The sequence below is a fragment of the Prionailurus viverrinus genome, chromosome D2, assembly GCF_022837055.1.
Source record: "Prionailurus viverrinus isolate Anna chromosome D2, UM_Priviv_1.0, whole genome shotgun sequence".
Lineage (NCBI taxonomy): Eukaryota > Metazoa > Chordata > Mammalia > Carnivora > Felidae > Prionailurus > Prionailurus viverrinus.
The window spans coordinates 40,465,864-40,479,345 of NC_062571.1; the positions used below are offsets into that span (position 1 = coordinate 40,465,864).

Consider the following 13,482-nt stretch of genomic DNA (forward strand, 5'->3'; position numbering starts at 1 on the left):
GCCTACTGAGCCTCCACTAGGGGTCAGTATTGGAAGGCACCCCTTTGCTTATGACTGTTCCTGCTGGCTCTGGCTCGAGGAGCCAAGCTTCCCTGGGTGGGGGCCACACCGTGGGAAGCCACGGCCCCCTCCTTCTCCGGCCAACTCCTCTGACTCCGAAGGTGCCGAACATCCTTCCAGTTTTCTCTTTAAAGGCTTGTCTTCCTTCTCGGAGCCTTCAGGCCCCTCCCTGCCCTTCCAGTGTGGGCTCTGGAGGGGTGCCAAACCAGTCTGTCTTTCAGTCTGGGGAGGCCCTGACAGGAGTGGGTGCATGCCACCGCCGGGGAGTCTTCGGTTGGGCAGGGTAAAAAATGCAAACTGCCCGAGGAGGGGGCAGAGACCGAGGCAGGCAGGTGCGTTTCTCCCGGAGAGTTCTGTTTGTCCTTGGCACCTGCCTTGCAGCCCCTTGGCTCCCACCGAGCTTCGCCCTGCCCGCGACAGGAGCCCTCTGGGGAAGCCGGGGTGGGGACGTCCGGCGTGTGTTGGGCTCAGGTCAGTGGTGTTTCCCTGCAGCTGAAGAGCAAGTGGGACGAGTCCATCTTCACAAAAGGGTGCATCCAGGCACTGGAGGGCTGGCTTCCACGCAATATTTACATCGTGGCCGGCGTCTTTATCGCCATCTCCCTGCTACAGGTGCGTTCTCCCTGCCCTTTGTGGCTTCCTTTGTCCTTGTGGGCTGTGCCTGTTCGTTTGAACCAGATTTTAGGCCTGGAAAGACTTTGGTGGCCAGGCAGTGAGCAGGCTGGCTCGTGGCTGCCGGGAGAACGGGTGGGGGAAAGCCAAGAACTCAGCGCATCAGAGAAATCAGGAGTTCCCCGGGGTGCCCAGGGCTTGGGAAGAGACGCTGGCAGCTCCCAGGTGGCCTCTGGGGCGGCTGCTGCTCCTGTGTGGAAAGTGCATTGTTTAGAAAATGTTTGGCTCTGACATTGCCATGAAGAGGGTGACTGAAGTGGCCCTGGGGCCGCCAGCTGTCCACACACTCCTTCCTCCTTCATTCCGCGAGTGTGTGTTGAATGATCTCAAAGGGAAGCTTAGACACAGAAGCATCTAGAAGAGGAAAGAACAAATGTACTTGCAAAACAAGCAAAGAAGTCAGACTTCAGAAAGGCTGGCTCATCGAATCCAAACCATAATGAGAATTTAAAGGGGAAATAAAAAGCAACATTCTGAAGGTCTCTGAGTTCACATTCGTCTGTTCCTGGTAGAAAAACAGTCTTCCCGCCTGATTACGCCGGTCACCAAGGTCAGATATCAGCACAGCTAAAATCAAGGAGAATCTTGTTTTTATTATGAAATCCAGCTTTACAGGAAATGTCTAGATTTATTGTTTTGAATCAAGTCCAGTCAGGTGGCTCTGTTATTTTAGGTTTAACTTTGGGTACAAAGTGTGTCCCAGCTTATGGGATGTGACGTGCGTGGTCATGTTGGAGGCACGGTGAACTGTCCGTCTTGCTTCTGTGGTGCCTGCCGTTGACCCCTTCTAGGCCCTTAATATAGCAAAGTAGACCTCAGGGCTCCGTTTTTACTGGTGGGCTGGTCTTGTTTGTCTCTCTGCCGTGTCCTTAGCGTCTGCAGAGTGGACGTGGGACTGATGTGCACGGCAGGGCCCGCCTTGCCCTCTGCACCTGCCCGCCCCCATCGGGCCCCACCGCTGACAGCCTCTGCCGGCTTTGCTTTCAGATATTTGGCATCTTCCTGGCGAAGACCTTGATCTCGGACATTGAGGCCGTGAAGGCAGGCCATCACTTCTGAGGGACAGAGGTGAGCAAGCAGAGCTGAGCCACGCCGTGGAGGCCAGAGCCCTTCCCCATTGTCACCTCCGTGTCCAGAGGGAGGAAGTGGATGCACCCAGCCAGAGCCGGAGCCCTGTCTTCGGCATCAGCGTGACATGACCTCTCTCTTCTGTTTGCTGGTGCTGAAGGCTGAGGGCCCCCCCCTCTAACCCGCACAAACTTGTGACCGAGACGCTCTCCCCCCGCCACCACTTGGGGTCTACCCAGAGACGGAGAACGTGTCTTTAAGCGGGGCTGGCAACTGAGGGACAGAAGGTTCCTGTGGCTGTGAAGGGGGCCTGACTCAGTTCTCCTGGAGACTGACTCTGTCTGCGGGGCACCCTGACCGCCCCACTCATGTTATCGGTGCCGGCCCGGAGGGCAGCCATCTGCTGTGAGTGGGACATGGGTGGGGGGGGGGGGGTGGACCAGAAGACACGGACAAGGCTTCTCCCAGCAGCAGAAGGGTGCTGCCTGTAATTGGGGAGGGGAAGGGACACAAGTGGACCGTGCCAGCGGAGCCTGTGGTGTCTGCACGACTCGGGGATGTTTGCAGGATCCTCAGCCACGTTCAAGTAAGCCTGAGCCATGTGTGGACCGGTGCCACGGAGGACCTCCTCTGCCGCCCCTTCCAGGGCAGGAACTGCCCCTCGTCTCAATAGCATTATGCCCAGATGGCACGGGGGCATGGGCAGGGTTCTCCTCTGAGAGTCGGCTCTTCTTTTCTTAAAGCGTGTAAATAGTTTATTTATAGGGATAAGAATGTTCTCACACCATTTCTTCATTTCCTCTGGCATTCCCTCTAAGCAGCCTTACGCGGTGTCTGGGACTGAAGCCATCCCTTTCAGTTCCTTTGAGTGTCTCAAGACCCGACCCCATCAGCTTCTCCTTTTCATCCCTAATGACCCAGGTGCACACGCGCGCTCCCCCTTCCTCCGTGCACCCCCCAGCACACACGCACCCGCGCCCCTCCCCTGCTTGGCCTCACTGTCTTCTGGTCTTGGTGCTACTGAAACTGTCATCCGGAACTTGAATCCTGACCTCCCCCCCTCCCCGCTGCGAGGCCGAGGAGCCCCAGCCTGAGAGAGCCGGCCCGGAACCTTTGACCAGGGCAGCTTTCGAGGCCACATGGTCAGGGCCGCTGGCCGGCCTGGCATTTGCCTCCCCCGGAGTGAATCTAGCCCGGCTCCTGCGTGGAGCCGCAGACCCCAGCCTGCAGCTGTGTAGAAGCTCGGGATGGTTTTTTTTTTTTTTCCTCCCCTAACTTTTGTGATGACCTCCCCCCACTGTCCCCAAACAGGATATCTGTGGTGACCGTGTCTACCCTTCTTGGCAGGGCTATCCTGGGGCTTGCTCTTGGAAATGAAGTCTGTCTGATGTACTGAATGGTTCCCCCCCCCCCGCCAGGGACAGCTGGGGCATTTGTGCATCTCTGGGCTACTTTCTAACGCTTCTCTGGATCTCGTGCCCGTTCTGTCCTCATCGTTCAGGGATCGAGTGCTACCTTCACTTACTCGCAGAAGTGTACATGCTAGTGTGGTGTATCCTGGTGGGTGTTTGTTGATGATGTTATGATACAGTTTTTTTGTTGTTGTTGTTGTTGTTGTTTTTATAGTTTTCTCTGTAGACTAGAGGAAGAAGGATGCTTGTGTTTTCAGGAAGTGTAATGCTTTTCTTTGACCGCCAAACTCTTTTATGGAATATATCTTTGTATTAATGCTGTTGTCTTGGCTGTTTGTGTTTTGGGTGACATCATGATGGCATTAAGTACCTCTGTGGTAAGCTCGGCTGCTGAGGGAACCAGGGGGATTGGGTGTGGCTGGGCACGGACAGGATGGTGGACGGTAAAGCCAGTTTATGGTTGGCACCGTCTGAAATAACTTCTGTCAAGTGATTTTTTAGATTTTTTTCTAAGGTTTATGTACCTTGAGAGTGTGAGCGAGCACAAGTGGGGGAGGGGCAGGGAGAGAGAGAGAATCCCAAGTGGGTTCCACGCTCTGCGCTGAGCCCACGTGGGGCTCGATCTTACAAACCGATCACGACCTGAGCCAAAATCAAGAGTCAGACACTGAACTGACTGAGCCACCCAGGCACCCTGTGATTTTTTAGATTCTGTGTGCCGCTTTCAGTCATCCTTTGTGTGGAGGTTATAACCGGAATGAGCTGGCCTGTGGCTTGCTTACAGTGAGAGGCAGAGCTTTGACTCTGTAGAGCCAGGAGAAAAAGCATTAGGCTCTCTCTGTGCCGCCCCCCGGCAGCACGATCCAGGCAAACGCACTTGGGGACGCTCGGTCGGAATCTGGGCACTGCTGTCCTGGACCCGCTGGCCCGTCTGTGAAGGGTGAGCAGCATTGCCCACCTGGCCACGTACCTCTGACCCATCCTGCCCTGGGGGAGACGGTGACGCCAGACCCTCGATGCCGGCGCGTGGACACCCAGGAGCGATGGCGCCTGCCACCCCATCTGTCCAGGTCGCCCTGGCGGCTGGACCCCTTGTGAGTCTCTACAGGTCACAGCCCAGTTCAGGGGGAAGTCTGGCCATGACTTTTCAAAGTTCAGTTTGGTTTTTGACTAGCTTACAAAACTCTTTGGCCATTTCAGCCATCTCCTCGGCCTCGGGGTAGCTGGATGAGAGAAGAGAAAGGAAACCAGGGGAAGTGGTGCATGCGTGGCGGTCTCCAGTGAACTGGAAACGACTTGTACGAAGCCACAGCACAGCCTCCTGGTCATTCCCCGCACAGCCTACTCACTCCCTGCCCTGCCACGCTGCGTAGAGGCCGGTGTGACCTCTGCACTCCCCCTCTTAACCCCCTTATACTCCCACTTTAAGGTTTCCGGGTCTTTCCTTGTCCTTCCTGTGCCCCCTCCTGCTCACACCGTTGCAGGACTTCGCTGCGTTATTTTTTTTCCCACCTCATCTCCCTTGCACACCATTTCTTACATGTTTCCCCATCTCAGAAAGCTTGCCTTGGCCCCCTTGCCTTCCTTCCTTTCCTTCCCCTCCCCACCACTCCCTTCCTTGACTGCGAGCCCAGGCACCAGACTCCACTGGCCTCTGCGGCTCCCGGCACTCTGGACCAGCCCCTTCTCAACATCCTCCGCTTCTGTGGCCCAGGCTCGCCAGGTCTCTGACCCCCTCCTGCCCATTCTCGTCACACCTCCAGCCAGCCTCGCCTGCCACTGCCCAGCTCACCAGTCTCCGGGCGTTCCCACTACCCAAAGGGCAGGGCTGGGAGCTGAGCAGGAAAACCATCTGTGCTGGTGCGTGGGAAGCCTGTGCTCCGTTTCCCCGCATGAATGACGAAACATTAATGGGTCCTGGAACACAGGAAGTGCTCTGGGTACTTAACAGTTAAAAAACTCATTCAGTCACCAGAACAGCTCTGAGGAAGCCATTTTTGTGCCCGACATATGAGACTCTGAGAAAGGAGAGTTCCTTTTGAGGATCTGGAAAGTCTGGATTCAGACTCTGGAAACCTGCCCCCCAGAACCCGTACCTATTAAAATAGGCTTGGTGTCTACCAGCCCCGACTTCTGAATGTCTGGCTGAATGTCCGACTCCTGCTGAGCAAAACCACACCAAGGGCAAGCCCGGAAAGGAGCAGTTTCCTGAAGATTGCCCAAACTAGCGGGGCTCTGTCATAGGTCAACAGGCGTTTGGACGAGGCAGGGGAGTGCTCACTCATGCTTCCACACCTGGATTTGGGAGAATGTGGTGCTCAGCCTTATGCAAGTACAGGTCTTCCAGGTGCTCGGCCCCACCTTGCCCCCGAGGCCCTGGCCATGGGCAGCAGGCTCCCTTCTCTGTAAGGCCAGAGCTGCTCCACCCAACAGGCCCACAGAGGGCTTTCTGTGCCGGGCAGTGAGGCATCGGACATGGCCTTCTCTCCAAGGGATACTACGTGGGAGCTGCTGCTGGGGTGGTAATGGGCATGCATGAGTGTAGGCCTCTGCGATCTTAGGGAGCCCGGGGGGAGAGCTTCCCAGAAGAGGAGGCTGGGTCAGAGCTAGCAGAGAAGGGAAGGCCTCAGTCTCGGTAGCCGGGGCCACCTGCTCGCTCCTGGTCAGCAGCACCGGAGCACGGACTGCAGAGTCAGGGAGAAAGGGGAGGTGCTTTGCAGCAGTCCCAGCACCCAAGGCACCCTCCTGTCCTAGGAAGGTCCTGCCCAGGCACCAATTGCTTGGCCCTGTCACCTGGAGGTGTGGTGCCTTCAGCTGTACCGGCTGAGTGGAATGGCTGTGTGACCTTCCCGGGTGGGCGTTTCCAGCTCTAGGGTCCCGCCTGGTGTCTGGCCACAGGGCCACAGGGTTGTCTGCCCCTAAACTGTGGTGACTTGTCCCAAATGATGGATCTTGGTAAAGATGCTTCCACAGGCTTGTGTCTGTTCCTCAAGAGGTTGCTGCCTGGCCTTCCAGGGCTGACTGGGCCTCCTGCGGTTCTCATTCGTCCGGGCGCTCTCTAAGCCAGAGAACCGGATATCTTTGGCGCCATTTTGGCTCTTTGGGAACTCAGCGAGACCTGGCATTTCCTCCTCTGAGGCTGCAGTGGAAAGGTATGTTCATCCTCAGGGTGCTTTTGGGGTCTCCGGGGTGACCCAGGGAAACCCGCAATGGGCAGTGTAGAATAAGGACTGTGGAATAACTTAGAAAAAGTCAAGGCTGCCTGTAAGTGGATACTGGCCTGGTGAAGTTACCAATTTTAGAGAGCCCAGCTTTGGAGGAGGAGGAAAATAAAGCAGAACTCACAAAGGTCTGAGACCATTATTTCTTCATTCCGCTTTCTTCCTGTGCTCTGCATCTCGTATTTCCGCAGGGGCTTCAAAGGCATGGTTTAATAACTAGCAAAATAAATGATCACCTTGGACTATACTTTTATCACCTCCCACGACTTTAAAACTAGTCATCATGTGTGTGTGTGTGTGTGTGTGTGTGTGTGTGTGTGCGCCACTCTTAAGTACCCTTCCAGAAAATGTTCATGCATGATCAAGTATCTTTTCTCATACAAATGAGAATCAATTTTATGTAGCATTCACAACTGATTTACCTAATATATCTCAGAAATCTTTGTCCACAAGTGTATGCCCAGCCACGGTGCATTTTCACGCACCGTGAAATGCACTGCCCATCAGGGGACCGCCAGCGTGTGAATGAACCTTGCTCCATCCAGGGGAGTAGGTTTACGGTCACAGGTAACAGAAAACCCAGTTCAAACTGGTTTAAACAATGAGGGGAGGTTTTTGGCTCCTGAAGCTGGAAAGTCCAGAGGTGGGGTGAGTTTCGGGGTTGTTTTGATCCAAGTGGCTCAGTGACGCCGACAGGATCTGGTTTCTTTTATTCTCTCCTGTGCCTTCCATGGTGCCCCCATCACCCAAGGTAGAGGGAGGGAAGACCCGTCAGAGACACCCTCGGGCCTTACTGTCATGGGGACACGGTGGTGAAGCCATTGAGGGAAGGCCCCCCATCCCCACCCCGGGACCCCCTCGACTTGTCCTTCCCACTTAAACCATCGGGCCGGGTGACAGACTCCTGTGGAAGGGGGTGAGCATGGAGGAGGCCGCCAACAGTCATGACGCTTCTGTGGGTAGATGTTTTAGTTGGTGTGGTATTTTGTTACTACAAGGGCTTATAAAAACTCTACGGTATTTTGTTGTTAGAATAACTTCCTAGAAGGGTTTGCAAGAAAAACATGTTTTTAAAGGAGCTTTCCAGGGAGGTGGACTGACATTGTAATGATAGGGTCCTGGGGGCTGGGGCATGCCAGCATGGTCCTGGCTCTGGGTCAGGGGGGCAGATGGAAGGGGGGGTGATTGATGTCTCTCCAAGGACTCCTCCCAGTAAGTAGCCTGTGGCCTTACAACAGCACAAGCTCCATGGAGAGGCCGAGCAAGATGGGCAAGGGAGCCCTAGGCATCCGTCTTTGCCTCGGGAGATGGCTGGTCGTGTGGGAAGTGTTCGTTTTTGGCTGGCATCCTTGTAAAGTGAGGACAAGCACTCAGATTCAGTGCTGTCCCTGAGGTTGCACAGGGAGGGAGCTGCAGAGTCTGGGCAGACACGAGCCTGGCACCTGGCCAGCCTGGCTGAAGCTCTAGGACATGACCTGACGCTTGCGGAGTCGAGGGGCAGCAGCATCTCACTGAATACCCCGGTTCCTCGGGACAGGGTTTCGGGGTCCAGACAGCTCGCTGCCTGGTTGCTGCCCCCTGGCGGCTCGGTGGCTCGTGCTCATGGAGAAGGGCGGTACCCACGCCGGGTGCCGCCTGCCGCTTGGCCACTTCCCCAGAGGCACTTGGTACGTGCCGGGGGCAAAGCCAAGATCCGTGGGGAAGGAAGAGGGGAGGTCTTGGCTCTGTGGGCGTGCATCCCCAGTGGAGACAGGGATGGGTTCCTCCATCTCCCCTGTCTGCCAGGTAATAAAACCAAAGCCATTACGTGAGAGGAGGGGAAATGCTGGGCCCGGATTCCTTTGGGTTAGGACCTGTGCTGTGGCAGGAAGAGGCCTGAGCCTGAGTTTGAGTTTGGGCTCAAAAAAACCCCACTAAAACTTAATGCCTTGGTTTCTTCATTTGAGAAGTAGAGATGACTACCTTCATGTCACAGGGTGTCCAGGAATATTCAGTTAATTACTGAAGAGCCCTGGCTCCCCAGCCACCTACTGTTCACTAGCCATGTGGCTTTGGGCAAGTCACTTAACCTCCTTGGGCCCTTTTTTTCGTAAATGAGGATAATAATACCCCCACACGGGGCTGCCTTGGGGATTAGATGAGGCGGGTAGAGGGTTTTAACGTAGGTCCGGATTACTCGGTGTGTGGCTCCAAAATTACTGCTGACAAGATTATCGAAGGGCAAAGAAGGGCAGTTGCCGTAGCTGCCAGGGCACCCCCGCCCCCACCCCCCAGGCTGAGCTGCCTGTCCTGCCTCTGTCCTGCCGACCCTCTGTCCTGTCAGCAACTAGGCTTGGAGGGCCGTAGGGAGGCTCAGCAGGCATTTGGAGGTTAAGGTCTGTTTGCTTCCTGTGCATACAGGTGTGCATACAGGGCGGGGGAAGAGAGGGTGTTGCTTCTTGCCTGGAGTGTGCGTTCTTCTGGAAACCACAACTCCAGAAGTCCCTGGAGCCCCCAGAGGAAGCAGAGCGGCCCTCCCCCTCACAGGGACCGGGGCCCCACGGGAGAGTCAGCCTAGCGGCGCAGCCTGCCCTCAGGGGGCCCAGGAGGGATGATGTGGGCAGAAAGGGGTTCGAGGAGCTTGGGATGGGAAACAGGACAGGGCCCGGAAGCAGTCCTTGCAGGAGATAAAGCCACACACATGGCAGGACGTCGCGTTTGGATGGGCTGGACCCCATCTGGTCCCGCTCTGGTAAGAACAGGCACCCCGGGAAACTCTGGGGCCCGCCGAGGCCTCAGAGCGAGTGGCCGAGGCCAGGAGGCCATCTGTGTCCCTTCCACCTCTGACACGTGAGGGTGTCCTTCCACGTGGTGGGGCAGCCTCAGCAGGATGGAAACCAGGAGCCAGGGAGAAGGGATGTGGCTGTGCATGTAAGTCAAGCGCATGGGCCCCTGCTCTGCTTGCTCCCAGGAGATCTTTGCGTCAAAAAACATTCAGCAGCCCTCACCCTCCCTGCCCAGCTGATTCAGCCTCTCTGTGCCTCTGCAAGGCCAGGACTGCCGGCCCTGTTTGTAGATGGTTGTTGGGACGCAGCCATTCATCTGTCTGTGGGGACTGGGCCCAGGTCTTGTGTTTTCTTGTAGTTTTAGATCCTTTTTTTTTTTTTTTTCCCCCCTGCTTTCTAAAATCACAGCTGTTGTCCTATATGGAAAGAGATGGAGTGGCCTCTAGGAAGGACTTTGCACCCTGTCCCTGGAGGTATGCGAGCCCAGGCTGGATACCTACCTCCTGGTAGGGGTGATACGGGTGGGACTCAGAATGGGTTTTGTGCTGCATGGACCACCACCAGTCTTCCCATCTCTGAGAGAGGCGGTGGTCTTTAGTGTGCCTTTTGCTAGAGATAATCCCCCCCCAAAAGCATTACTTATATAATATTACATATGCACGTATCAAAAATTTTATTTAAACGAGGAAGCTGGTAAGATTAACAGTTCGAAAGAGAAATCACGTAGATCTATATGGAGTAAAGGAATTTTGGGATTGGCTTTTCTTGGGCCTCATTCTCCTACGTACAGTTAGGCACGTCCGTAGACAAGAAGTATTTTGTGTTAACTCATAACTTAGTTGTAAAGCAGCTCAAAGGTAATGAAAGCCTAGAATCAAATAACTGGACGACTGTGCTCTAAACAAGGCAGGGATTTCCGCCACAGATGCCCAGAATCTTTTTTTCCTCATTCCAAAAAAGATTTCCTTGCACCTCTTGTCTTTCTGGCACAGCTCACTTTTGAAAATAGGACCCGGGCAGGGAATCCAAAGGAGCCAATCTCTCGCTGTGAGAAATGGATTCTGGGGGTTAGAGCATCTCCTACATGCCCTAAGTAAAGGTCAGCCACTGTGGGAGGCGTCCTGGGGGCACGGGTTGCCCCCTCAGCGATGGCTGGCTGGCTGGCTGGCTGGCTCAGGTCCTCAGGCCGTGTCTGCTGCCCTGAGAGCCTACGCGTCAGCAAAGCTGCTTTAGCCCGTCTCCCCGGCCACTCCTGCAGACACATCGGGAGCCACGTCCAAAACTGAATTAGTCTTCTTCCCCCAGGACCGAGTCCCGCCCACACCCCAAACTGTTCTCCACTTTCCCCCATCTCAGCTGAGGGCCCCGCCACCCACCCAGCAGCCAAATCCAAGAGGGTGGGCATCACCTGGGTTCTGAGCATGCCATCAGCTCCCCTGCGGTCAACAGAAGGCCAGCCAAGGTCAGCCGTCGTACAAGAAACCCCTCCTCTGACCAGGAGGCCATCTTCGATGCTTCACTCCCTGGAACAACCACCGTGGCGGATTTCAGTGTCTTTCTCCCTTTTTTTTTCTTCTGCACAATTCCTGGGACTCCTCTTGTTTGTAGGGTGTACATTTGAGTCTCTTTTCAAGCATAACTGCATTTTGAAGTGAGTTTACCTCCCTTCCCTGTGCATCTCAAAGTGATTCTAGGAAGCTGCAGGGGGTGGGCGGGCCCTGGTGGTATTCTGGATTAAAAGAATCTGTAATGGATGCTCCTTAATGGATCAGCAGGGCAGCACAGCGCTAATGGAGGAGCCGGGAACCGGTCCCGTGTCCTCGGTGAACTGGGGATCTTAGTTCCACCGCAGCTTAGGCAATGGTGCTGGGGTTCTCAAGGTGTGGTCCCTCCACCAACGGCTGCAGTATCACTTGGGAACCTGTCAAAAGTGCACATTCTGTGGTCCTACTCCAGGCCTGTGGAGTCAGAAACTCGGGAATGGCACTCGGTAATCTTAAAAAAAAAATTTTTTTTTTGATGTTTATTTTTGAAAGAGAGAGTGCGCGCACACGAGCAGGGGAGGGGCAGAGAGAGAGGGAGACACAACGGGAAGCAGGCTCCAGGCTCTGAGCTGGCAGCACAGAGCCCAACGCGGGGCTCAAACCCACGAGCTGCGAGATCATGACCCGAGCTGAAGTCGGACGCTCAACCGACTGAGCCACCCAGGCGCCCCTCCAGTAATCTTTTTAACCAGTCCTTGGGTGATGCTAATGCATGCTCAGGTTTGAGGACCATTGCACGAGGGTAGAGTCAGAAGAGACTAGCCATGAGAGCAAGCATCTCCTGAACTTTGGTGACTTTGAAAGATAAGTATCCTTTGGAGTATCTCTGGTCGGCTGGTGGGGGGTGGGGGGGAAGAGGGTGAGGAGGGAGGGAGGGAGGGGGAAACTTAGGAGTGAAGCCCGAGTGGCCTGCACACCACCTGTCTTCGCATGCCATTGGCCAGAACTCAGATGCCACATTGAATTACGAAGGGCTGGTAAAGGGGCGCCTGGGTGGCTCAGTCCGTTGAGCATCTGACTCTTGATTTCTGCTCAGGTCATGATCCTAGAGTTGTGGGATTGAGTCCCCATGCTGAGCGTGGAACCTGCTTGGGATTTTTCTCTCTCCCTTCCTCTGCCCCTCTCCCCCACTCAAACTTACACACACACTCTAAAATAAAAAATTAAAAGATTATAAGCAAAACAAACAAGGGGCTGGCAAAACTCTAGCCTCATGCCCAGGAAGAAGAGGAAGGACACCGGTGGTCTGTGTCCCAAGTCCCACCGCCTGGGGCAATGAAGACTAGAACTGGATTTCCTGACTTTCAGAATCTCCCTTTGCAAGGAACCGAGGGCCTTGCCCAGCTCACCGCCTCTGCTGAGCCACCTCGCTGCTCATCGGCCTGGAGGCCGTGGGCACCTCACCATGCTGGGCAGGTGTGTGGGCTCCACAGGGCCCGAGATGTGGCCTGGGAGCAGATCAGGGGGGTCACGTGGCACACTGAGCTCTTGGTGCCCTCCGGGTTGACCCCTGGGGAGGTGTGGGCACAGCTGCATGGCCCTCGAGAGACTGTCCAACTCAGGCCAAGAGCCCGGCGTGTGGGCCGGGAGGGGAGGAACATGTTACCGGCTCAGCACGATGGGTTTAAGTCTTGGAACCACTGGCAGCTGTTTGGCCTAGACCAGAAAGCTGACCTTGGGGTAAGACAATTTCCTGCTTCCTCATCTTGCTCGGAGAGGGAAAGGAGATAGGGTAGGGAAGCACGTGGCACAGTCCAGTGGGCGTGTAGGAAATCTTCGCAGCCCTTCCCTTCTCTGAGGAGGGCATGGGGCCTGAGGGTGGGTGGGGTGGGGGCTCAGGGTTCCCTGGGGAGAGCCTCGCCAGGAGTTCTAAGCTGCTTGCGAGGCAGGCACACACTGCTTCTCTTCACGGGTCCGGGCGGTCTCGGGGCCTGGTGTGGCTGGGCCTGTGATTTGGATGTGGCTGTGTCTGCAGCTGAGAGGCGCCCCAGGCAGTGCTGACAGACTGTGTGGTCTTTAGCAGGCACCAGGGGACCTTGGGAGGGCTTCGTGGGCAGCTGCCCGAAGTGTAAGTCTGTTTGCCATCTGGGGCTCCAGAGTTGTCTCTTGCCCTTTGAGTTAATAAGAGCCAGTCCCGGGCCGTGACTTAGCCGATCTGTTATTTTTGTGCCGAGTGGCCTCGTTCCAGGGGAATTTGGATGGAGCGGAGTGTTTCCTAATTAGCAGGACTGGGGCTTTAGGAGAGACTTAGGGGGCAGGGGTGCAGGCGAGTGTAGGTCATCCGTCTGTCAGACGGCAGGTGCAGAGGTAGCAGCTGGCTCGATACCTTCTCCACCCCGAGGACTCAGAGTGTCCGGCTCCACGAGCTGTGTGCGGGCACGAGGGACCGGCCTCCTCTGGAAACTAACTGCCACTTTCTCTGCTGCGTCACCGGATTCCTGGAGGGAGACAGAGGAAGTCGGACTGGGGCTGCGTTCAGAGAGGGAGCTGGGGTCTGGGAGGACTTCCTGTGAGAAGCGGACCTTCGGGAAGAGCCCTCGCAGAGGCCCTGCCCCGGGTGCCTCCCCTTCCTGACGTCCTGTCCTGTCCACCTCTGAAGCATCCTTGGCAAGACAAAAGCAGAGGCAGCCAAGCCTCTGGGGTGGTCAGGACACATGGGTTGCAGGGACCTCACCTCAAGCAAGGTTAAGCAAAAGGAGGGGTTTATTGGTTCCCAGGGCAGGGAGGGACAGTGGGACGT

General features: G+C 55.8%; 1 protein-coding gene across 3 annotated transcripts in view; it reads left to right on the forward strand.

Moving 5' to 3' along the window:
- TSPAN14 (tetraspanin 14) overlaps window positions 1–3,528 on the forward strand; it is a 56,799-nt gene extending 53,271 nt beyond the window's left edge. For all 3 annotated transcript variants that reach the window (XM_047824905.1, XM_047824907.1, XM_047824906.1), the window contains exons 8-9: window positions 553–672; window positions 1,720–3,528. In XM_047824905.1, coding sequence (XP_047680861.1) covers window positions 553–672; window positions 1,720–1,791 — 192 coding nt within the window. In that variant the 3' untranslated portion in view covers window positions 1,792–3,528. The remainder of the gene's footprint in view (window positions 1–552; window positions 673–1,719) is intronic.
- The last annotated feature ends 9,954 nt before the right edge of the window (window positions 3,529–13,482 follow it).